The sequence below is a fragment of the Apteryx mantelli genome, chromosome 16, assembly GCF_036417845.1.
Source record: "Apteryx mantelli isolate bAptMan1 chromosome 16, bAptMan1.hap1, whole genome shotgun sequence".
Classification (NCBI taxonomy): domain Eukaryota; kingdom Metazoa; phylum Chordata; class Aves; order Apterygiformes; family Apterygidae; genus Apteryx; species Apteryx mantelli.
Window position 1 is genome coordinate 13,342,401 of NC_089993.1, and position 26,410 is coordinate 13,368,810.

Sequence of the window (26,410 nt, forward strand, 5' to 3'; positions counted from 1 at the left end):
ATTCCAATAAATGTTTGTTTAGAAGAAATATATTTAAATGCATGTAGATAAGTTGCAGTAACTGAACAAAGATGGACCAAACTGGAGATGTCTATTCAAATTTCTGCAACTTTTAGTAGTAGCAATATATATGTATATATGCTGTTGTGTGTTCTTCTGTTTTACTACTTGGCCAAGAATATAATTTGTACTTTCAGTAACTTTGTTCCTCTTTAATAAAAGATCAGTAACTAAATTGACTTCCTATTCAACAGCAGCTGAAACGCTTTCCCTGTAAGCTAAAAGGTTTGTCACATGAATGCGTCACATTAGAAATAAAACGTTTTTATTTAAAGACTGGAAGACATCATGAAAGCATGGTGCAGCCACAGCTTGTTCACTCTGCCAAAATACTTTTCCATCCAGAGGATCTTTGTTCTTTTTTATTATTTAAATGTTCACGCTAACTCCTCCCAGCCTGTCTACTTCATGTTGTAGCTGGTGAACCACAAAACACTTGGAAGTGACTCAGAGAGGGAAGCTAGAAAACTTGTCTTACAGAACAAATGTGTAACATGCACTCTAGGAGCATTTCTGTATGAAGGGCTGTATGGACACAAGGTTTAAAAAAGTTTAATTATTTTGGCTACTGAAGAGTCAGAAAAGCTGCTTAATGGAAGCAGTCTTGTCAGAGTGGATGTTCGTTTCTGTCATGTACCTGCAATGTTTGCTTATGACTGTAAGAATGTTTTAATGTGCTGCTGTTATATTTTTGGCCATATTCAATCTTAAATTTGCTTTCAGTGGGTGTAAAATAAGCCTTCATATCAAACAGCTCAATTGTGGCTTTCAAGTTTTTTTGAATAAGTAAAATGAATACTTTTTAAACCGGAAATATTGCAAGTGCCTGTTCCATTTTTGCTGAATGCCTGAGCACTGCAATTCCACAGGTTTCCTCTCCACAGAAAATGATTTCTGGCTCTTGCTATGGTCCCTGCATGGCGGGCTGCAGACAGCACCCCAAACTGCCGTCGGACGGACTGACTGACTTGCCATGACTCTGCAGCAGGCCTAATATCACTGAAGCAACATTTCATTTATTTAGAAGTAGGATGTAGGGTTTTTTTCCGTTTCTTGTGTGTTTTTGAGTCACTAGAGATCACTGGAAAGCAAAGAATAATTGAAGTGGATTCCTGTGAGCAAAAAGTAGTACTAATGGTGCCCTTTTCGCACAAGTCATTTTTTTAAGCTGCAGTTGAGTATCTTCTACTGTTGCTTTCCTCCCAGGTAAGGTGAGACTACCTGACAGTGCCAATGTTGCAAAACCCTTCGCCGAAATGCAGAAACACTGCTGTTGCGTGTGTATTTGAGCAGGGGAATGGGGGCAGCGGGAGGCCGTAGCGGTGGCGGAGGTTGCCCAGCTCCCGGAGCAGAGCCCTGCGGCCTCCGAAGCCGCGGGCCGTGGGGGAACCTGGTTTCGGCGGTTCCTTCGCCCATCGCCCAGTTTCCTCGCGAGCGCGAGCAGAAGGGAGGCGGCGATGGAAGGAGGGGGCTGAGCGGGCGGCGCGCTCCCGCAGTCGTGTGGCGCGGGCCGTTTTGGGGCGACGACAGGAGCCGCCCGCCCTGCAGGGAAGCGGCCTGTTCCCTCTGGCTGCGGCAAGCAAGACCTCGACTCTGCCGGTGCTCTGCCCCAGCGCTTACGCGGTCGTACCCTGGCGCTCTCTTCCTGTCGAGGGATGTTAGCGGTTTTTGGCTTTGCTGTTGAGAGCGCGGCTTGAGGCTGTCGTGTGGACGTGGCGCTGTCCCGGTGCTCGCTTTAGAACCGGCTTTCTGGCGGTCGGTGCCCGTCTTGCTCCTGGCACGGAAAGCCTTGCCGTGACTTCCTAACGCCAGCGGCACTACGGCTCCCTTGAGCCTGCTTTCTGCGTGACAGTATCGGTAATCGTGTCGGAGGGTTGCGTGTCTGTCGCTGCTGTGAACTATCAGAGGAAGTGGGGAAACCCAAGAGAGAGTCTGCGGGTGCTGTAGGAGAAGGACTGAAGTGTTTTATTTCTTTTTGTCAGTGGATAGCTGGAGCGTAGACTACTGTGGCACCGTTCGGGTTGAGTCCAGGGAGAAGTTTGGCTTGTTGGAGGTGTCCCACACCTGCCCCGAGGGGCTCCTGCCGCAGCGACAGTGAGCGGCGTCCTGCTGCGCAGGGAGCTGGTGGCAGCAGCTCGTGCACACGGTTTGTAGCTTGATTCGAAGTAAAAACCGAGCACCGGCTGCCATTTCTAAATCTCTAATACTTAAACATTATTGTCTGTTTAGCTTTTAATTAATATTTCCAATTGCGAATGAAGGTGAGATTTGCCAAAACGTCCGCTGTGACAAAAAGTTAAAAACCACCCCCACCGCCAAAGACAAACAAAAGCCCCAAACGCCTCCTGGTACCGATACTGCGAAATCTAATCTGATTGCATCTGCCGATCTAATACTGCAGAAGGGCTTTCGGGATACTTGAGTGCGCTTCCCAGCTAAGAGACTGATTGATTATACGCAGCTCGGCATTTTAATAACCAGCACTGGGTAACAGACTTCAGATTTTGTTGTCAGTTTTCAGTTAACCAACTGGAGCGTCTTGGGAATCTGTATATACATAGTGTGTGTATAGTCATAAAATCTCTTGAGTTTTGTCGGTTTAAAATCTTGGGGTGTACGTGTAAGACAAAGCTGTGATGTCTTGTGTAGGCAAATATATTTGGTAAGTTTTGCAAAAAGAATCTGTTAGTATTTGCATGAAAGAAATGCTTAGGAATGGGTGGGGTTCTGGTGAGATGCAGGGAAAAAGCAGGTAAGCGTAGTGAAGTCTGGTATTCTTTCACAAAAGACTTTATCATTTCCTAAGCTGGAAGTAATGTAATCATGTTTGTATCTGGAATAGTTAAATTAGATCATCTGCCATAATTACTTTGTGTCTGACAAGCTGTGTTGCCATTTGGATTTTATATTTTGCTTAGACTCCTCGAAGGAAAGGAGGCTAATCACTAGATGTCAGAAAGAATCATTATATTTCATTATTAAGATTTGAACAGAGGATATGTTTCAAATGCATCTTAAAAAAAAATCCCATAAAACCTAAATCTTTGCTCCTGATCCTGTTGCTAGAGGCTGCTAAACACATGCACATGAGATAAAGAAACAGCTTTGGCCTTTTCAAATGACTACAGTTGCTGCATGTTTCTATTGGTACAGAATCACTTAAATTATTAATTATTTTAGTTGTTCCATTCATCTGATCTTGAAGGAAAAGCTGTTCTATGATTATGGAGCAATTTCCAAGAAAGCAGGTGAATATTTCTGGTTGATGTGCTAGTGCTGTGCAAGTGAGCGAGTGTAGCCTCTGCGCTAGGAAGCTGCTTGTCAGGGAAAATGTAATTGCTCAGCAAAAGCTGAGGGTTTTTTTGGAGCAACTTTTCATGTTTGCTGCTTGTCAGATACGGACAATGGGATACGGAGGCTGCTGCTAGGGTGGGCTACAGCCATAGCTTGTACAGAAATACGTTTGCATCTTCAGTAGCAAGTATTCTTTATCAACAGGGTAGCATATTTGTTTTAGCATAGCCAAGAAGATATCTAAAATTGACTTAAATACTTCGGACTTATTTAAATGATATTATACAAAAATATAAGCTTGTGAGATACTGTGTTGAATAACTGGTTCCAACTGTTTGTTTATTTGTAAGGAATAAATATGTCTGTCCTACTGATGGAAAGTAATTGCTGTTAAAGACGTTAGTAGTATTGTACTTACAGGCATCTACTGCACAATGCAATCACATAAAAGGGTACTCCTGAAAATATGTTGTCGCCTGAAATCAGCACCAGGATACACATCTTCATAATGAGTTTTATGTAACTTTGCTTTTTTTCCTGAAAAGATAGTCAGGTGAATGTATTTTGAATCATAATTAACTTACCTGAAGAATTTTGGTCTGTTATTGAAACAATTGGAATGATACCAGACATGAATTTGGCAATTTAACTGTAGAGCCAAATCTTATGACCCATTGTGTGATAACAGGTTCCCTTAAATTGTCTGGCTCTCTTATGTCTGGCTAACTTATGATTTCTAAAGTAGAATTTCAATAAGTTGGATATTCTTCTCCCTCCCCCCCCCCAAATAATCTCAGCTAAGAAAATGCCATGAAGTTTCTCGTAAACTTGCTTTTCTTAATTGACATAATCCAATTTTCTGTTACGAAGTGTGTTTGCAAATGCTGAAAGACTACACGTTTTGCTGTATTTCAGTGCCTGATGACCTCTCCATAGAAGAAAGGGAAGAACTTTTAAATATTCGTCGCAGGAAAAAAGAACTGATTGATGATATTGAGGTAATTGATTTATCTGTAAAGATCCTAGAGGCCTGCTTCAGTAGATTAAGTTACAGTACACTGCAGCATTTCCCTCTACCTAGTTATGAACTACAAGTAATGTTTTCAGAACATCTAAATGGCTTAACCTAAATCTTACTAATTATCAATAGGATTTATGTGCTTTTAAAAATGCTAATATCTGTATTTATGAATATAGCATGTGCATATGTACACATTCTTGATTTGTGTAATTAATAACATGTACAGTAGATTTGTATACAGGATAGCAGTGAGTGAGAAATCTGGGCAAAAAAATCTTGTATTGAAACTCATGAAAGAATGTGACATTGAAGGTAAGCAGTTGAATAATAAGTTTAAAATCTACATTCAGAACAGAATCTGAAAGCAGCTTTTTGGAAGAGGATTCTTGGTCTTGATGTTCTGATCTGGGCACACAGTGGGAATTAAGATCCATGTGTTTAACAGTGATTCAGTTGTAAAATCTTTAAGCTAAAAATCTAAGGAAGATATAAGATTCACTGCTTTTCTTCAGATGACTAGTAAATATTAAAACAAACAAACAAACCCAAACTAATTGATCATATTCATGTATGCTAGCCGATTTCAAAAAGTGCTTTAATGTTGTTTAACTTACTTTACTTCCTTCTTTTGGCAGAGATTAAAATTTGAGATAGCTGAGGTTATGACAGAAATCGATAATCTGACTAGCGTAGAAGAAAGGTAAGTAATGCTAACAGTATGGGTATGCTTCAGTATGATGTTGGAACAGGTCTTTTAGGAACAGCAAATAAAAATAGCTTTATTTTATTAAACAAACCTTTGATCACTTTTTTTCAGTCTGTTATAAGGTCTTATCCCATTCAGGTGTGTCTTTCCCTTGGATAGAAAATGATACGTTGGATAGAATGTGATACTTTCAACTGTTCTGTTAATAATGATACAGCTCTCTAAAGCTGTGATCACTTAAAATAATTTAAAATTGTGACATATTTTTCCCCTTGTAAAAACTAAACGTCCTTGTTTCGTAACAGAAATTACGAAAGTAGCCAAAGTACAAGTTAAAAGAGGTTAATCCAGAAATTGCTGTGTTGTATAAGAGCAACTGACAGTCTTTTTGTTTCTTCCTTCTTTTTCTCCATATGTAGCAAAGCTACACAAAGAAATAAGCAAATAGCTATGGGAAGGAAGAAATTCAACATGGATCCTAAGAAGGTAGAGTATTTTTTTTACTTGTCAGGACTCAGTTTCCTGCTACTAATGTGATTTATGGCAAATACAGACTGTTTTCTTTAAGAAAACATTTCTGGTAGCGTTAAATTCGTAGGCCTTATTTGTCTATCCTTTAACACACTAAGCAGAGGGTTAAATTAGGCACAATCATTTAGTCATTTGCCAGTCATGTATGCTTTTTTCACTCAAGCAAACTTTTTTTTTGATAATGGAAAATATTTATCAACAATCAAATATCGAGCAAGCTTGCAGAAAGATTATTTACACCTGATAGAGGTGTTCTATGTTGATAGGCAAAATGTAATTATAAAAATATTTTGAAGTTTGGTTACTAGTTAGGCCATAGATATTGTATGCCCCCTATTTTTTTGTTCTTTCAACATATCTATAATGTTTTTTAATTTGTTCTCACATAGACTTTTGTATTTGCATATCTAAATTCTGTTTGTGGAAAAATGCAGGTGTGTGTATTTGTATGCTTATATATACACACATGTGTACACACATGCATATATCCATACCTATACCACTGGTACCCACCTGCAGGTGGGTACTTGGTTATCAGTTTCAAGAAGGCTACTGTGCATTTAGCCGAAAGGTAAAGTAGTTCATTTCCCTGCAGTACCTTTTCTTTTCTTAATTGCAATTTTACCTTGAGAATTCCATGACCTGCTCATTCTCTTGTAGACTCCCCTCTGATATAGTGTTAAAAAAAAAAAAAAAGTATTCGTTTGATATATTTGACTTTGTTTCCTAGGTTTCCCCTTTAACCTTTACTTTTCATTTTGGAGCTTTCTTGCTTTATGTTTTACTTCCTTCTGTTGTCTTCATGAGGATTCCATTTTGAATTTTTGAAGGATCTTTAACAACTCTCAAAATTTTTTAATAAAGCTTTATTTTTCTGTGTTAGTTCTTGACATGTTTTCTTTCCAGTCATATTGAATTCAGGTGTGTTTTGGTGGCTTTTCTGTAATGTTCCAAGTACAGTAATGTCGACTGTTTTTTGGGGGCTATTTTCAAATTACCATAAACACTCAAGTGTTTTGTCATATAGAACTTTTTTTAAGCCAATGACCCTGTCTTCTATTTTTCCTTTCTATTTTGGCAACTGTCTGACTTTGGTTCTGTTGAGGGCAGAATATCCTCAAATATCCTAATATTATGTTGTTTCCTCCAACTCCTTTGCCTCATAGAAGTTTGTGGTAAAATCACAGAATGATGTCAAATACTTTCATTGCAATGTTAGCTGGTTTTTATTGGTGGGTGAAATTATTTCTATGAATAGATGCTGTGGCCACATTGCTGCTGTAACATAATTTAAATGTGGTAAATAGACTTACAGTAGTAATTCCTTAATGATGCCTGTGAAACAGTGGTGGCCTGCAATAGCTGGCTGCTCTAAAGCTGGATCATCTCTGTGTTAGCAACTGCTACTTTGAATTACAGGCAGCTAAAATATATGTCCTTCTAGTGGTGTTTGAGTGAAGTAACTTGGAGTCATTGTGAAAAGGACATTTTTTCTTTCCTAACTGGGAGAGAAGATGGTCTCCATAGTCAGGAATGTGAACGAAATGGGATAACAATGCATGTGCTGAATTCCCCAAATTCTATCCTTTAAAAACAAATAATTCAAAAGAGATCTAACTTGTTCTTATTGGCAAGAACATACAGAGCTAATTGCTCTAACCAATTTTATTTGAAGACCTTTAAATTTTCTGATGTCTGATGCAGAACAATAACTCCTCCCCTCCAAAAAAACCCCTCCTTCAGAATAGCTGTGTTTAATGTAGTTATGCGATGTAACATCAGGTAACTAGTTGTTTGCATTTGAATAGCTGGTGTGGAAAGGGCTGTAATGGCAAAGGCTGTAAAATGCTTCAGGGATCCCTGTGCAGGGAACTGAAGTTGTACTTGAAACTCTCAGCACTGGAAGTCAGTACAGTCTGGAAATGAATTCTCTATGATAAAGACAGGATTTAAACAACGGTAAAATTTCTAATTAAGTTGCTGTAAAAACTACGAAATTCAAAGCAGATTTCACTGCACTGACTCTCAGAAAATGTATGCAATATTTTTAATGAGTATTAAATATTGCTGTAAGCGTGTATTTTGTGTGGGAGGTCATACTGACACAGATATTTCCCATCTAATATCCGTCTACAGAAAAAATTTACACAGAGTCAAAAGATAGTGTAGGAGTAGAGGGGGTTTTGGCTAGCCTATTTTACTGTTTATTCCAGACAGTACAGTTGTTGTCCCAGACAAATTTCCTTTTCCTGTCTGTCTGTCTTATGGTTCCTTAATGTCCTAAGGAGGAAAAAAGAGAGAGAAAAAAAATAAAGAAAAAATAAATTTAGTTTGTAGCATGTTAAGGTGTCTGCTTCTGTGCAAAGAAATTAGTTTTCCATAATTCTAGTCATTTCCATCATCTTTTTCAGTAACCTGTATATATCTTTATACCTTTGAAAAAACGATTCTAGTCAGTCTGCTTACGTTAAACATGAATAATAGGGTCCAGGTGTTGAACAAGGCAACCTGCAACTGCTGTTTCTGATGTCTGTTGAAAGGAAGGTTCTCTGTCACTTGATAGAGCTGAGAAAACTTTTTGAATAACTTACTGTTGGAAAAAAAAATTCCATTTCATTGTCAAATGAATTTTTTGATGCAAGTATTCAGTTATGAAGTAAACTTTGAAGTGATCATTTCTGAGGAAGGCTCAGCTATTTGTACTTCATGATAAAACTGATATTTTCTTTGCAACAAGTTCATGTCTGTTCTTTAATGACTTATAAGAGTATTAGGTTGTGAGAGTCAGAATGCCAGCCTGGCATTGAAATAAGTTTTCAGGTGATGATAAAATTGTTTTGAGAAAATTGTGTTCTAGATTTTTTTTAAAGCTTCAAGACTGGAAACATCACAGTTTGTTTTCTCTGCCAAAGTAGGTCAGAAAACTGACTTCTTTGTCTGGCAGGTGGTATTTATAAAACAACAGAATGAACCGACCAGAAGGGATAATTACTTTTTTGAGGGTTACTATGGGCCCTTGTGTTTGCTCTGTCCAAAAATAATGAAAGTTTTCAAAATTGGAATGAAATAAAAAATAAATGTATTCCATTTGCAGGAAGTGAAAAATGTATTATTTCTAAAATTATCAAACATTCTTGTAGGAAAGATTTGGAATAATTTATTAAACTTTTCTGTGCACATTCTGAATCCGAGACATTAAGTTTGCTTTTAGCTGCCATTGCTGCTTTTTGCTAGCATGCTGCTGACACTTCAGTGGAATCAGCAGGAATATTAACACCTTTGTTGGGGTATGGGTGGAAGAAAAGACAGACATCTGTTCATGACCTGCTGAGTGTTGGAATACCATCCTTCCCATCCTTTTTTAAACCTTAATACAACTCTTAGCCTCCTTTCTTTAGCGCTTTGCAGCACGTTCTCTGGGCATCCCTGGCCTGTGCAAGCTGCAGGGTCAGTAATGCATGGCAGGGCAGGATTACAGGGGCTTGATCAAACACCCGCTGAATGACGGGGAAGCCTCTGCTCCTCGCTTGGGCAGACGCTCCGTGGCAAAAGCTCGACTGGTTTCGGGGAGAGTCCTTGGCGAATAGCTCACTTCAAGCGCAGCCAGAAGTCAGTGACAATCCTGGTGTCAGCAGTAACCATCATCTCTTTAAACCGGTTTCAGTATCTTCAGCCACAACTCCTACTGCAAGTAGGGGCTTGATGTAGTGGGTTGCTGATTGCAAATTAGAACAGATGCTTTATTTTGTGTCATGGAGGTAATTAAGTTACTCCTGTATACCTCTTCATTATAAGATTTTACAGATTATGGCTCAGCGCACATTTGTGCAATAGGGTGAACAGACTAACTTGCACATTATCTCTAAAGAGCAATGTGAAATCATTATTCAATTAAAATAATATTTGTTATTTCTATAGTTGAGAAATTTTAATTGCCACGTAGTACTTCTAGCCTTAAAAATGCATTCTTTTTTAATCTATAAATTAATAGGGAATATTGCTTGTGTAACTGAAAACATTCTTTTGTTTACTACTTTTTTTAAATCTATAGACTAATCTAACTCACAATATGCAAAATGTATGTCTGTGTCAATATATTTGTGCCAAATGTCATGAGCAATGTTTACATAAATGCTTGTGGAAGAAAACATAACATTCCTTTTCCTTGGGAATTGCTCTTCCTAGGGAATACAGTTTCTGATAGAAAATGACCTCCTGCAGAACACTGCAGAAGACATAGCACAATTCCTGTATAAAGGAGAAGGATTAAATAAAACGGTAATTGGAGATTACCTCGGTGAAAGGTAAATAAAACTATTTAAAATTTGTTTTTGTGTTTACAAAATGCACTTTGGGATTTTTGAAAGTTACCCTCCCCTTCAAAGGCTACAGGAGCTGGCTAGTACTCAGAGATCTAGAAAAGCTATATTGGGAAGTAAAACTACTACCCTGTTATGATAGGTTTTGTTTCTGTTTGGTGGTTGTTTGTTTTAAATGGATGCATTGTGGAATAATTTATTGTTTAATTCACGGTAACTTGCTGTTTTGAGAAAATACACTTAAATTTGGCTATAGTGAAGAATTTAATACCAAAAGCTTTTGGAATGTCTGAGAGTTGTATTACAACATTTCCGGTAGCTCCTGATGCCCTGTCCAGGCAAGGAATGCCTTACAATTGCTGATAACCAGAGTAAAGAAATCACTTATTAAAATTGGTAGCACTGTGCCAGTGGTTGTAAGCAGGTGGTGGTGTTGTCGGCCTCCCTGCACGCCCGTTTCCCATAAGCTTCCCGGGCAGTAAGCGGGCATCTCGCAGGGCAGCTGCACCGTGGCTTTATCAATGCTAGTGCAATAAACCTGCGAGTTTACTTCCGTGGCTGCGCAGCTCGGGAACTGATCTTGAAAACCGCTGCGGAAGGAGACAGTGAAGAAAGCGAAGAGCGGCTGGAGTATGTGTGTGTACGTGCTTGCACATGTTCAGGTTCGGATGCCAGTTGTGGAGGTTTAGAAGTTGACTCATTTAGGATCCACTCCTGTAGTGATATGTTCTGGTAGCTCCATTTTGAGGCATCCATAATCTGCCTACAGGATCAGGGTCTTCATTTGTGCACAGCAATTTCCTCCTGAAATTGATACATTTAATGAAAAATTTCACTGTAATATGTATATTTTGAAAATATATTTTCACTGTAAAGTTTCTCTACCATATATGTAGACATTTCAGCAATTTTTATAGGAAGCATTATGAAGTTTCTCTTGAATATTTGGGCTAACAGTACTGTACAATTACTTATAAATAGCTATATATTAATGTTCATAATTATGAAACTGTAACAGAGCTGTCTCTGCTCATTTTTGAGAGCTGCATTATATCATGGTATTGTGTTCTGAAATAATTCCAGTTTTTCTAGCCCTAATCCTCAAACCCTTTTATTCATGCAGAAAGAGGTCTTATCATACATCCACTCCCACTGGAGTTATCATGAATAGTCATGTCATTATTTATAGATTCACATTTAAAATTCAAAATTTTTTTGCTAGTTCTTCTGCATTCCAAGCTGGACAGCACTGTGCTCTTCATGCATGCTCTGAAAGCAAAATTGTGAATATCTCCCTTTTATCAGTTCAAAAGTAAGCTGAAAATACAGGGCAGCCTTTGGTAATATTGATTAGGTATACTGATAAATACACAATTCAATGATGTCTTCCTGATTTTTTTTCGAGACTTAACTACAGGCAAATAGAGAGACCAGCACCGAATAGCAAATTCGATCTGGGAATTTCCTATAAATCTATCAAGTGGGTGATAAAATCTTGGGAGAAGTGAGAAAATGAACATACTGCTGCTATTCTGCCACAAGACAGAAGCAGCGTATTCATTTTAAGGAGCAGTTGAAGTAAAAAAGTAATTTAAGATTATTTTTTATTTTAAAAGAAGCTTTTTTTCAATGTATCTAGTCACTTCCATTGTTTTTACTTGTTTTTTCATAAGTGATGCAATATTAATACAGTAATGGAAAAGCAAATAATTTTTTTTGCCTACTTTTTTCATATTAAAATAACGTGAAATAGTAAGGAGGGGTGCAGCTGAAGAGACAGGGCAATTTGGTTTTCAAGCGTGTGCATGGATATATTTTAAATTATTAGATTATATTAATATATAGTATTACAGCACTCTGTAAATTGGGAAAACTGAATGGCAAAATGAAACAAGAGAATACCTAAAAAAAAGTACAATAAATAAAAGATGAATTGCATCTTATAAAAGATTAAAGAGTTCTTCAGACATGGATAACTGTTCACTTAAAAATAAGTGGCTTTCTAGACCTTTCGTGGTATTTGGGCTTCAGTCTTTGGAGCCGTGCCCAGCACAAGTATCACTATTATTCCAGTCTACATTAAAACCTAAAAAAGCAAAAATTGGAGGCTAACATATAACAATGTAAGGCTAACATTTGTTCCGAATTACTGCAGTTTTGTGCACAAGTAAGCAAGATCAGTATTTGGTTTATAGTAACAAAGTACCCCTATTGAGTGCTGTGTTAGTTATGCTGTTACGGTAGGTTATTTCCCTGCCTTGAAAAACAGTCACACAACTAAACTGTGCGTTACTAAATTTGATGAGAGTTGCTTTTCACTTGACAGAGCTCAGGTGTTTTTTCTGTAAGCAATATGGGGACATCCTGATGAATGAATGGCTGGGTTTGAAGCATTTCCCCGTGGAGGTCACAGGCTGGTCCCACGCAGTTAGTCAGGAACGCGGGAGATAATTTGTGGCGGATGCGCAGCCGCCTGTTCTTGGGTGGAGGCTGATACGCCGCATTCTGTTTTGGTGATGTGTTTAAAGCACGCCCTGGGGATTATAAACCTTTTCTGCTTATGGCAGACGAACTCACTGATGGTGCAGACTGAATTCTGTCTGCATCCAGATCATTTTGGGTTCATTAATATTGAAATACTGGTTTTGCATTTAAACACCTTTGTGTCAGACAAAGAGTACTTTGACTCATGCTTTATAGAGCAATTTAAAAGATAGGTGAGAGGAGGCCCAGTCAAAACATACCCTGATGTTAGTAAACTTTCATTGTAATGATGCCCATTGCAAAAATGTCCAAAACTTTTGCATTAAGTTAAAAAAAAAAAAAAAAGAAGAAGAAGAAGCAGCCTCAAATATGTGAAATATTTCTGAGGATTTGATTTGATCAGTATTATTGAGTATTTGCTTGCTTGTTCTCAGGAAAAAAAAATGGAAGTAACAAAAAAACCTATGTCTGTTTCCATTTCTGTCTTTCATAGAGATGAATTTAATATTAAAGTTCTTCAGGCTTTTGTTGAACTCCATGAGTTCGCTGATCTCAATCTCGTACAAGCCTTAAGGTGGGTAAATTCTTTCTTTTTTTTGTCCTGAGCTGCCTTTATCATGTTGCACGTTCATATGAGTCACTGTGCTGACTTACTCATCATAAAGCTGATCTATAGCTCAGCATGATTATATGCTTTACTGTGCAAGATAGCAGAGAAAACTCTGTTTTAACCTTTTCCAGTTGTTTTCATGTATGCTGCCTTCAAAGGTGAAAACTAATTATTTCAGACAAATACAGACAACTAAAATGTAGCCATGGCACTTCAGTGTGTTTGCCAAACATGGATATTTGAAGATCCATTTTATAGCTTAAGGTAGAGATAGGTTAAAAACCAACGAAACCCTAAGCCAAACAAATCATTTTCTTTGCTATCTTTTTTCTCCTTTCTTCCCACCTCAACTTGTTCCTTCTGAGAGAAAAAAGTCCTGCTCGCTGTGATCAGTGACTATGTTCAGTTGCAAAGAGGTAAACTTTGGAACAAGTAATTTCCTTCTGCTTTCCTCATAGTTTCCCTCTTTTCACCTAAAAAGTTTGGTATCTTAGTATACCTTTATCCTTGCTAAGTGAACAGTTTACTTGATTCTCTGGGATGGCAGTGCACAGTGACCTTGACATCTCCTCTTCTCCTGGTAGAAATCCATGATAAATCCAGCAAATTCAGTAGGTTTAGAAAGTTCTGCTGCTTTCTTTGCGGCTCCCTCCTGACACCAGCTAGGTGGAAGCGCTCGTGTGACCTGTGTCTCCAGTGCCGTGCCTTGAGATGTGGAGTCGAACAGCTTTGCTGTGGTGGAGCTATGTGGTGGTGATAGCTTGTGCTGCCTGAGGCTTGAGCTGGGGAGGCCTCTCCCTCCGGCTCCCCAAGCTTGCCTGGGATGCTTCGCGTTCCTACCTCCTTTACCCACTTTAACGTTAGGTCTGACTTTATTCTTCCTTAGCAGCCGCTACTGTTAAATGTTTGTATTTTGGTAGCTTACCAAATTCCTGTTCTGGATTGGGACCTCGCACAAGGCAAGTAAGAGAGACAAACAGAAGATGGCCTGTGACAAGTTGGTAGCGTCCTAAAATGAAAACTGATGAGGACAGGAATAAAGGGTTATTTTATTGGCACCCCCTGTGCAGAGAAATGGGGATCTTATTTTGCATGGCAGAGCATGTAACTTTGCTGTTTTGGATTCTGTTTTAATTTACATAATTCTCTTGCTGAAAAAGAAAAGAATAAGTGATTCTAGCTTATTCTAGCATTCCAGCTTTTTAGCTCCACAGAGTGCCAGAAAGGAGATTTGTAAAGACATTTGTCCTGTATGCATTCCAGTGTACTTATATGCACCTATGAAAGCAAAACCTATGAGAGCAAAATCTCCCTTTTCAGTTGATGTTGCTAAACAGGAGCATAAATCCTCTGCATATATTAGAAAATTACTGAAATTATACCATGGGTCTTTCTTTTTAAGATCTGGGCACAGTTAGTGTAGGATGAACACGTGCTAGACAGGCAGAGCTTCTCTCAAAGCACCTTTTTTATGTTTGAGGAGTTCAAGTACCAATACTGTTTTTATCTTCCTTGCTTCTATCCCCCACCTAAACTATTTTATGTAATGTTATCTTTTTACATTGTAAGTAAACTCTAGCAAAGTGTATGTTACTTCTAGTAGCTAGGAAGCCCTGGTAGTATTGAATTGTTTGTTTCCCCATATCGTTATCTTGACAAAAATGGGATGCATACAGAAGATTGTTTTCTAATATGGTAAGAAAGAGATAACCTCTGAATTTGAACGACCATATTATCTTGCCTGATAGCACGCAGTGTTGCTGGCTGAGTTACTGGGCTAGCCATCTGTGCATGTTGCTTTATAATAGCTTCTGACTTGTGTGTTGAGAGATTGAGAACATATTTTTAAGACATTTTATATACACATTGTTGATTTCTGTTTCTGATTATTAGCAATATATACTTAACCTATAAATATTGGAATGAGTCTAACAATTATTCTTCCCTTCTGTAGGCAGTTTCTGTGGAGCTTCAGGCTCCCAGGGGAGGCTCAAAAAATTGATCGTATGATGGAAGCTTTTGCTTCACGCTACTGTCTTTGTAACCCAGGAGTCTTTCAGTCTACAGGTTAGTCACAAAAAGCAGCAGCAGTTCTTGATTTTTATTTATATATATATATATATATATATATATAAATTTTATTTATTTATTTATTTATTGTCAGATCATATGTCTTTTATCTGGTGCAAGGAGATGAAGACCATTTTGGAAGTTCAGGATAAAATGTGTGAAATGAGAAATAAGAAATTTCTAAGAAGTGAGAAAATGCAACTGTCTAATCCTACACTTTATTTTTCAGGAGGTGCAAGTTTATGTTCAGAATGCCTTTCCATTTTTGTTAAACTTTAATATATATCTAAGCCAACTGGTGCGTAAAACACATCTGAGAAATATCACTGTAGATTTTTGGCTAGAATTTGGAAAAGTAAGATTCTAGCATTAGACATCTTGCTACATCCCAGTAACATGGGATATTTCTAAGGAGCAGTTCCAGTGGTGGCCCCAGAAGATCTTGACCCTTTGACATTTTTCAGAATATTGTCTGTTACGTCTGCCTTAAGAAATATAAAAGGGAAAGCAAACCAAAAGTAGTAAATGGTTGATGTTGGGCAAACTGGGAAAGTCGGGAAAAATAACCAGACAGGCGACATGAATCCTTTAAAACAGGCCTGCGGACCAGCAGCCTTGGTGGAGCAACCTGGAGGAAGGTTTGTTTGAAGATACTTAATAGTACATAGACTTGGGCTTACAGGTGGAAGGGACCAAAAGGTTGGGAAGACACTTCTGTCAGTCATAAGCACTTTACATGTGATTATCTCTGCATCAAATCCAGTTAATATGTGACTGTAGTATATTACCTAGAAAGTCATCCATTTTTTTTACGCGGACTATCCTTTCTCTTTAGTGCTCTGCTCAGAAGTAAATTATCTCAGTTAGAAATGCACCTCAGTTTTCCATTGAATTACTTGTTTTAAAATTACCCAGGTCATAAAAAGCAAATAAAACTTTGTGATACTGCATAGAATGTTGTAGCATAGGATACTTTTAAGATGTCAGCTGTAAGCGGTGCTCTGCAGTGATTAGTAATCAAACTGACACCTTTAATGTTATTAAAGCTCCTAATTCAGATGAGTTGAAGCTTGTTGGTCTGCTTGGTTATATACATACATAGCTTACTGTTGATCGCTTTAATTAGAGGAACAAATAGGCCAAGAAAAGGATAACATAAAACAGATCTGCCACAGCTGGAAAGGAGAATAATTATTGAAAACAAAATGCTGAAGTTGCAAACACATTTTCCCCCTACATAGTACAGAGATTTTTATCCTGCTTTCTCTTACCCAGGGTCTTGTACTTGAATTCTCAATTCTGGGAGAATCTACCAAACCGTAGCAAGAGGCATGAGAAGATCTTTTGTCATCCTTTGGTATTAACCAGCTAGCCACCTCGTGTAGTCCAAGAGGTTATAAGCCAATGTCATTTTCTGTCTTTTTAAATGCAGTTCAGATACTATTTTGAAGAGACTCTTCTTTCTCTGGATGATTCTGATAAAGCTTTTGAGGTGTTTTGAGTAGGAGTCTAACTGTCCGAGTCTATTATAGGATCTACCAGGTTTGTTATAGGATCTAGGTAGAATGTCTGTGTGTAGAAAACATAAATGACAGCTCTCTTAAATTTTGGCCAAGAACATTTCAGCATTTCAAGCGAAGTGTTGATTCAGAGCAATAGCAATTATTTGAGAGTTTAAAAAGCTTTGGGGGTTTTCTTTTTGTATTGGTTTTCCCGCTGGCTTTTAATTTGGATTGTTAGATATTTTTTCTTCTTAGACTTATATCTACAGTTCAGAGAAACATTTGAGGCTTTGCTTTCATGTATAACATTTGGGGTTTTTTGATTACCTGTCTCTCTCTCTTTATCAGTCAGGATGAGCTACATATTTGTTTTACTGGTTTCTGCAGTACCACAGTACACAGAAGGATAAACCTTCTTTTAATGATTCTTTTCCAATCTTGTTTCAGATACGTGCTATGTGCTATCATTTGCGATCATTATGCTAAATACCAGTCTGCACAACCACAATGTAAGAGATAAACCAACAGTAGAGAGATTTATTTCTATGAATCGTGGAATTAATGAAGGTGGAGACCTTCCAGAAGAGTTGCTACGGGTAAGTTGGATTGGGGAAAAAAAAAGGCATTAGTGGGAAACTTAGAAGCATGTTTAACAGTTCTCAGACCGATTTGTCAAGGGAAGTAAGATCATTTTCTAGCATGAATAACCATCCGAATAACTGAAAGAAGCACTTTGTGATATTTGCAGCTTCTTTGATTTAATTCTCTCCTTATTCAGTCTTACACTGATCAGAGGAGAGTCTATATATCTCTTAATTTTGCTTATGGCAAAATTCTCATGGAACTGGCTTCTTATGAAAAAAATAGTATTTCTGGATAAGTTAGAGAAAGCAGGAAAAAAATAGTAGAAATCATTGTGTTTCATGATTACATTTCTTTCTCTTCCATGAATTTGTGGAAGTTCTTCTCCTGTCCCTTGAAATATCAATAAAAATATTTATCTCTCTCTATAATATATCTATCTATAACACTGATGGTCTAAAGTATTTTCCAAGAACCCAGATTCATTTGCCAACACTTGTACTAATTGAGAACTGTGTGAGAAGCTGAAACCTCTGAAATACTGAACACCAGACTTGGAGAAAGATGTCTTTGCTGAGAAGTGCATATAAAAACTGTAAAGAGACACTTGTTTATAGATAAAATAATTTAAAAGTAAACTTACTCAGAATAGTAAACAATTATTGGGAAGGGATGGTCCAAAATTTTATGGACAATATTTCCTATGCTTTTTACATAAACCATCTGAGAAGCAGTAGGATATCCAGGATGCCTTGCTGATGAACACTTATTAATGAGGTCTTTTTCCTCTTTTTTTTATTCTTCTAGAATTTATATGAAAGTATTAAGAATGAGCCGTTTAAAATTCCAGAAGATGATGGAAATGATCTAACGCATACATTTTTTAATCCGGATAGAGAAGGTTGGCTGCTGAAATTAGGTTAGTTACAAGGGCAGTTTTGCTGCTGTATGCTTTGTTCATTTGTAGCGAGTACGCTGCTTCCCTGTCTGACTCCTTTGTTGTGAATCTAATAGGATTAACCTTGTAATTTATATTTTTAAATGTACAAACTAATAATAAGTAATTTCTTTCACAACTGTAGGTAGTTGCTTCTTATGTTACGTCTCCAAATTAGCTATCTTGTTACAAACTTTGAAGCGGAGTTTTATTTCTGATACTTGAGAAAACGAATACTCAGCAACAGAAAGAAAACTCCGTGCGGTATTTACCACATGCTGTGACAGATAAATAACAACTAAGTCCCCATAAAGTCATTGCAGAAAACTGTATGATATTTCAACTCAGTTTTCTGTATACAAAAAAGGATTTCTGTTCAAGTAGTTATTTTTGTATGTCTTTATTTTTCCATATTATTTGTGAGTTTCTCTTGGTTTGGTTTTGGCTATGATTTTTTAATGAGTGGTTTAAATGTGCCTTCTTGTTTTCCTTATGGCCTATGACCTATCACCTTTCTGTTCTGTGACTGGCTGTCTCTGCTTATTCTGCATTAGGAGGTACGTATCTGATTGCTTTCCAGTCCCCTCTTGTTCTGTTGCTCATTCTTTTATTTTCTTCCTCCTTCCTCCTGTTTTCTTTTTCTTTTGCTTTTTTTACAAATCAAATTTATTGTAGCATTTTACTTTTTCACTCAGCGTCACTAACAGTATCATCAGTGGTACCCTGTCTACAAAAGACTGGCCTGTCACTCTAACTCACATGCAAGTGTTTTCTGCAAAAGAAGAAAATGTTTACTTGTAGAACAGAAAAATAAAGGTGATTTGTCAGCATACTTTTCACATTCATTGAAGAACATAACAAGGGGAGAGTAATTTCTGCTGAGAATAAAACAGTTGTCTTATTCTTGTAATGACGTTCTGGAGCATATTTTGATGCTTGTATGTAAAATTTGTTAGAAAGTTGAAAGACTGATTACAGTTGAACTTTGCATATATTAAAGTCACTCTTTTTCTTGTTTTCCTTTTTAAAATATGTATTTAGCTTATTTTAATTGAATCTAAAATGAGCACTGAGTTTAGGGTTGCAGGAAGCTTTGGTATTTACAGTCTTCTGGCACTGCAAGATGCTAGATATTCTACCTTCATTTACATACAGACGCCTTTACAGTTGGCTGGCTTTTTTTACTATATAAAACAGTCTCTGAAATTTTACAATAACCTTTGTTTTTCAAAGAAGTAAACCTCTTTTATATAAAACGCCAGTACACGCTCCATTAGAGCCAGTTGTTGGCAACTTCAATGTGTAAAGTAGCAGGAACTTTGCCCTTCCTCTCTGGCATATGAGGTCAATAAAAGCGATCTTTGATTGCATACAGTATAAAGGAGACATTACACTGAAAACGCAACAGGAAAAGCACGCACGAAAGTGCCCGGTGTTGCCCACGAAACTCCCACAGCGTAAGGGTGTTGCAATAAGGAAGCGCAACGTGGCCGGAGTCCTCCTGTGTATCAGGCTGCAAATACACGAAGCTGCTCTGCCTTGGGGACTGAGTTTTCTTAGTAGACGCAGACTGGTACAGACAAATATGTTTTGCCAGTTTAGATGCAATGACCAGAAATAAACCTGGTGATTTTTTTTTTGTTGTTGTTCTTTCTTTTCCCTCCCTTGAGTTTCCCAGTTGCTAGGAGGCTTAAGCTATATATTAGTATGTTAGAGAGTGCTGTCTCAGTCCACGTTGTTCTCGGCAGTACAGCCTTTCTGTTGGGAAACAATTATGCTGAAATTGGCGGGGCTTTCTTCAAGTTCAGGAAGATGTGGATATTAAAAGTTCCAGTATTGTTGAAAAGCTAAGGAGTTTCTATTCCTGCATAAGAGTTTAAGTGATCAGTTGTGTTAATACTTGCCTGAATGTTGAAATAGAAAGTTTTATATATAACTATAAATATGACTAAAACAACCACTCAACCCTGAATATTTCAAGACAGTATTTTTTATTTGGTGTTTCTTATAGTCATCTCTTCCCTTTGCTTCCTGTGCCCCTCTATTTTGTATTACTGCTCACTTCATTGATTACTCTATGGGCTGGACTCTTTCAATATTGTGGAACTTTCATATATTGTAAAATTCACCTGTCCTAAAGACTTTCCCATCTATCAACAGGCGTTGGAAGACCAGTGGGTGCAAAAAGCTTGCTTTTGTGAAGTTTGCTGCTTTGAATCTTTCAGAGGGAACTTCATGCAAGTCAGGCCTGCAAAGCCCCAGTGCCAAAATTGGCAGCCATACAAAAATTCTGGTTTTATCTATCTAGATTTAGTTAATGCATTTTTATAGATGTCTTTATCTCAGTAAACCTGAATTAACATTCAGTTTTACATCTTTTAAAGCATGGTCTAATGAAAATGAATGCTGTAAGTAAAAAAATTAAGGCTGCTGACAGCTAATGAATCCTCATTTACATCGGCTCCAGACGTTACTAGCTTTTGGCTTTTTCTGCATCGTAATTATGAGTGGTGTTGGTACCATAACATTTCCTACCAACCACCTTAAGGACTGATGTTTTGGACTAAGTGCTCCATGTCCTAATGCCTCAGAAACAATCATTCTGCAGAGGGAGGCATTTCCTTGTCTAAAACAGCTTCTTTTGGCAAATGCCTTGGTTTTGTGTAATATTTCCTTCTAGTTGGAGGGAAACAGTGACACTGTTCTACTGAACTGGAGAGGAAATGATTCAAGCGAGACACATGATTGTGGTAATTTTTTTTTCTGCCAGTCAGGTGGTTGCTCTGAGCTTGGAGATTCACCTCCAGGCCGGTTCTCGCAGTGGTGCTTGTTCCAGGGCAGCGGTCCTTGAGAGGACGTCGTTTCTTCTCCCTGATGTGGGACAAAAGAACAGTGGTCAACGATCAGGAGCCTGACCCGTGCTTTCCTGTGCCCCTTTAGGTCTCTCAGTAGCTGATGCTGTTCTAGCTTGAAGCAGTTAATGCTGCAGTTGAGACAAACTTCTCTTGCAAAGAAACCTAAACTTTGATCTAATCATCCATTCTAACCTCACATGTGTGCGGTTTGAGTCGTTCCACCCAGTGGTATCTAAAGGAACTGAGAAGAGAAAGTATTCTTGATGTATCTCTCCTCATTTTTTTCCCTGTTCTTCTAAAACTTTACTATGAATCTTCAGATTTGGGTAGGATTGTCTACCTTTTGCTTCCTAGCTGCCTTGCTAGTTTTAAGATCCTTTTTACTTTAGTCCTTTCCAGTTCTTTTTTTCCTTTAATAAGGCTTTCTTTTACTTTGTGCTCTAGTTTGTACTTTGTCAAGAGTTGGAAAAAAGTTCCTATAATTGGGCTACATAGGTGAAGAGGATTTATAGTGCCCTTTCTATGTTTTCCCTTTTTGCGACTTTTCCTTATAGTTTCTTTGTATTTTCATCTACCAATGTTATGCTTCTGTATTTTATTGAGATGTCCTTTCATTTTAATTAATTAGCTGGATTATGAGAAGTACATCATGTACATCTCTCTTCATTTCTGTAAACACGTGTGGGTTCATATTCTGACTTTTCCTGATCCTCTTCCGATAACTTAATTCCTTTAAATGTTAATCTTTAAAAGACCGACAGCTGGAATAGGATATGGAGCCCGGTTCCAAACCCTTTGTCGCTGTTTGTGATCCTACAGCGTTCTCTGCCAAGGAAAAGAGTGTTTTGCTATCGCTGGGTCTTAGCCATTAATCTTAAATGCAGTGTTTCTGGCCCACGAAGTCTTGTCAGGCAGCTTCTTGGTTTGTAACCCGTTGTCCAGGCGTATTAAGCGCACGTTATGTGGTAGGTGCTGTTGACCCCTGCAAGCTTGCTGAGTCCAGGACACCTTTTAAGCTTTATTAGAGTTTCTGTGCTGTTGACAGCTGCAACTAAGTAATGTGTGTATTGGGGTGGGAGCATAGAGATTTATGTATGAGAAAATTCCTTATCATGCCAAAAAAACCCTCCTATCTCACTGCTTTTTTATTTTTTCTCTGTAAGAGTAATTCATAGCTTGGTGCAACAGGGACTGGAAGGTCTGTCTCCGTAACTCATGTGCGTGCCATAACCCAGCAAGCTATGGGCTGTTCTGGGGAGAAGGGAGCAGGGAGAGGAATATCATCAGGGATATCATCAGAGATATTTAACCTTCTTTCTGGCTTCAGCATCAAACCTATCCTGGAGCTGGGAGATGTTTCATGACAAAAGCTTTGTCAAAACTGCAGCACGATTACAAAAAGGTTTCGGGCTTGAGAAATCTGCTTTTTCCAAAGAGGGGATGTTACCAGAAAATTTTCAACAAACTCCACTATCATTTACCAGTTGGTGTTTCAAACTGTTCTAGGAGTTGTGTGTTTAAGTCCGTTGTTTCTGCCTTAAATTACAAGCAGGTCTTCTTTTAAATATACGGTTCTTACCTGATTTTTATTGTATTTCACCATGATATAATAGTTTATGAAATATTTCTTCAGTTTAAGCTGCTTCTGCAATAGTAACCAATTTGCCTATTTGTTTTTCCTGAAGCTTAATATTCTTCTGCTCATTTTGCCATATCATCCTCTCTCCTACTGGCTTGTCTAGAACGGGACAAGCCATGAAATTTAATGTTAGTTGGTGTTACCAGTTAGCCTTTAAAACAAACATACAGAAAGTCTTATAGGGCAGACCATGATTTAAAATCATTGCAATGAATATTGCATTATATGAAAGATATGTCACGTTAATGTGATAGGAAGGCAGAGCTGCCCTGGCAGTCGTCTTGACTTGACTGCTGCTTATTCTTTGATCCAGAAGTGAGTCAAGCTAAAGTTTATTGGCTTTTCCATTCCTAGCACGATCCCTCCCCTGATAACTGAACCAGCTTTCAGTCAGCTTGGTGGGAATTTTTCTAGTGACTTATGTGCAAATTTGAATGTTTTATTATCTACACTGCTATATTACTATCTGTCACAGTGCTTATACTAAAACGCCACCGGTTCTTCCCTCACTGTTTGCAGTTCACTCAACCCTTCATTCTGTCATGGCTTCTGCATCTTGCACTCCTTTGCCTTCTCCTCTTCCTTCACCACGCCTGCTTGCAGGGTAAATTTTTCTTAAGATGAGCGTGTGCGTAGTGGAAGTGTAAAATTTGAGTACATTGAACATGTGTGTTAGCCCTGCGTTATCATGTAGGTCATAAAACCAAACTAAAGGAAGATGTAACATGCAAAAGGACTTGGTCTATAATGCAAACACATAGTGGTCCAAGCTTTATGATGTTCTGAGAATTGTTCTTTAACTTAATATGGTTTGTATTTCTGTATTAAGCAAAACCCCAGCTATCTCAAGTAAAGCAGAAAGATAAAAACAAAACAAAACAAAAAACCCCCACTGTGATTATGTTTTAGATCTGGTTATGTGACTTTGATTTGGAGGTCTTGTGTATATTAACGGCACTCCTTTTATACCAGAGTGTTCAATAACGATCAAGTCTTTTGAGACATTGGATTAATGAGATTGAATCACTACTGAATGGATGATGCACAGGTGGTGACCTAATCCTGAAATCATGTAACTCCTATATTAATAGCATGAATTCTTTATCTACACTTGTCTTTCCGTCTTTCCTGGAAATGAGTTTTAAAAATAATATAATTGTGAAAGATTAGAGGCACTCTAATGCCCTGCAGAACAATAGCTAAAAGGCTGAGACAATAACGGGTGTTTCTAAAAGGAACAGTTTCCTCCAGTGTGACCTTAACAGTTGTAAGAATGAGGGGCTCTGTGGTTTTTCTGTTTTCTAAACTGTTAACGCAGGAAAAACTGGCATTTTTGGACCAGCAGATATTTCTGTTCTCAGATGTACTCAGTGATGGATTATCCCATAAAGAGAAAATGTTTTAAAAATACTAAATTATGAAAAGTGACAAAAAATGATGCATTTTGGCTTAGGGATTTCTAATTTGCTCCTTACTGATGAAGCATCAGAGTTGTTCTGCTTTCAAGTAATAATGTCTGTTAAGTATCTTATGCACTTGGCCTTAAATCTGAAATTGGGGATAGGTTCTTAATGACACGTATGGTCACCACTGGAATGAAAGGAAGGTCATAAAATGCCTTTAATTATATTGACGGACCACTTCCTTGTACCGGACCGACTGTGGACAGGGTTGGTCCTGCTGTTGGGACCCAGTTAACAGTTTTGGTGGTGATCCACCTCCCTTTCCCATAGCAGCACTGACTGCGTTGCTGGTGGCTATGTAAATACTAATATTTTTGATGCAGTGAACAGATGAGACCGCTTAGACACAGGGAACAGATCTGACTTAAGAAACTGTTGCATTCAAGTGAACTGGTAAGAGAGAAGACATTTACAGTTTCAGAGCATAAAAGTTTTGTGGTTGGTCAGCACCACCATAGTTAATGTTGTCTCAGGAGTTTGATCTTGGTACAAGAAGAGTTACAGGAACATATTCCTTAAATCTCAGCTCCTCTGTGCCTGATCCATTTGCAATTCAGTTCTTAAGCCGTATGTTGAAAAAACAGCACAACTAAATTACTTTCTTGCCCATTTGTGAAGCCTTGACAGCAACACACATATAACTAAGCAATACCTTTTAATTATAGGGGGAAGAGTAAAAACGTGGAAACGAAGATGGTTTATTCTGACTGATAATTGCCTCTATTATTTTGAATACACAACAGTGAGTATATACAACAGTGAACTTTACTAGTCATTTAAATTCCTTGATTACAAATAATGTGATTTATTTATTTATTTATTTTTAGGACAAGGAACCTAGAGGAATTATTCCTTTGGAAAATCTTAGTATAAGAGAAGTTGAAGACCCTCGAAAACCAGTAAGATATTTTGATCATCATCATCTTTTTTTATATGAATATAACTAGTAAACCATATGGAACTTAGATTTAGTGTTGAATGAAAATATTTGTCAAATTTTTTGATTCATTTCTTAATTTCTACCTTCCAGAACTGCTTTGAGCTCTATAACCCCAGTCATAAAGGTCAAGTAATTAAAGCCTGTAAAACTGAAGCTGATGGTAGAGTGGTAGAAGGCAACCATGTAGTATATAGGATATCTGCTCCAACCCCAGAAGAAAAGGAAGAGTGGATTAAATCTATCAAGTGAGTTCAGAGTCTTAAATGTCTTTCAAAAATGAAGTGTAAACTTCTTTCTGGATAGGATATTAAAAAAATTTGTGTTGTAACTTGTTTGAACAATTTTGATGTGGCAATGCCCTATTCTTGGGATTGATGACAAGCTGCACAGGGCAGTCGGATCAAGATTTAATAGATCTCCTGTTAGTATCTGGTCCGAAGGAAACAGTGCTACCAACTCAAATGAGGCGAATGTGGGGGTTTTTTTGTTGTTTTTTTTAACAAGTGTTAAAGCCTTGTGTGAATCACCTTTAACCTTAATTTTATTAGACTAATTATTACTTAACTTAATTATTAACTTCAGTGACATTTATCTTTAGTATGTTCATAGTGCAGCTTTGAGCTTTCACAGCTTGACTTTATCTTGTAAGTTATGTAAGGGCAAACCCACCCTTAAAGGGATAAATAATGTTCAAGGTGAATATACGGAACTGTTACAAACCACAGCTGAGCAACTATCATGTTAAAGAAATGCTTCTGATGCTTACAGCTCAACAATCCATTACCCCGTTAAAAGTTTGGAGTCATCCAGAAGGAAAGGAGAACAAAATGGTTCTAGTTTTCAAAACCAGATATTTGTTAAGCAAACTGATGACTCCCTTTCTCTCTTCTAGAGCAAGTATCAGCAGGGATCCCTTCTATGATATGCTGGCAACAAGGAAACGAAGAATTGCAAATAAGAAATAGAACTTGATCAGCAACTCGTATACCTGCCTCAGCCTAGAAATGAGCATACAGCTGAGTGATAAAGTAAAAATTGGATAAACTAAATGACAATTATTGTAAATTGTATATACACACACTTTACTACAACATAAAAACTTGGCAAGACCTTTCAGACCTTTACCTCATCAGGGTAAATAGTTATTGGCATATAGTTTGAAGTAAGCTTCAAATCCCAGAGGATAATTTTGTTGGGACTTAATTCAATTGAAAACATGGAAACCTTGTTTTCACTGTATTAGTTACAACTCCACTGTCCTTGGGTTAGAGAAAAGGGAAGAAATTTCAGGCTAACAGTAAAATATCCTATACCTCTTCCTTGAGCACATTGCCTATAAAGGAGAAGTGATTATAAGTACTTTTATCTCTCGCTAAAATGCAGCACTAAGAAGTTGA

The 26,410-nt window shown here is 37.7% G+C and overlaps 1 protein-coding gene across 2 annotated transcripts in view; it reads left to right on the plus strand.

The window, feature by feature from the left end:
• The window catches only part of CYTH3 (cytohesin 3), a 49,345-nt gene extending 23,305 nt beyond the window's left edge, over positions 1–26,040 (plus strand). Inside the window, exons 2-13 of one of the 2 annotated variants that reach the window (XM_067306310.1) lie at positions 4,270–4,352; positions 5,011–5,075; positions 5,501–5,567; positions 9,798–9,916; positions 12,909–12,989; positions 14,980–15,092; positions 17,045–17,193; positions 17,987–18,098; positions 24,739–24,815; positions 24,901–24,972; positions 25,104–25,258; positions 25,906–26,040. In XM_067306310.1, coding sequence (XP_067162411.1) covers positions 4,270–4,352; positions 5,011–5,075; positions 5,501–5,567; positions 9,798–9,916; positions 12,909–12,989; positions 14,980–15,092; positions 17,045–17,193; positions 17,987–18,098; positions 24,739–24,815; positions 24,901–24,972; positions 25,104–25,258; positions 25,906–25,978 — 1,166 coding nt within the window. In that variant the 3' untranslated portion in view covers positions 25,979–26,040. Of the gene's footprint in view, positions 1–4,235; positions 4,353–5,010; positions 5,076–5,500; positions 5,568–9,797; positions 9,917–12,908; positions 12,990–14,979; positions 15,093–17,044; positions 17,194–17,986; positions 18,099–24,738; positions 24,816–24,900; positions 24,973–25,103; positions 25,259–25,905 lie in introns of those variants that run through there. The other variant, XM_013950941.2, reaches the window with a different exon arrangement.
• The last annotated feature ends 370 nt before the right edge of the window (positions 26,041–26,410 follow it).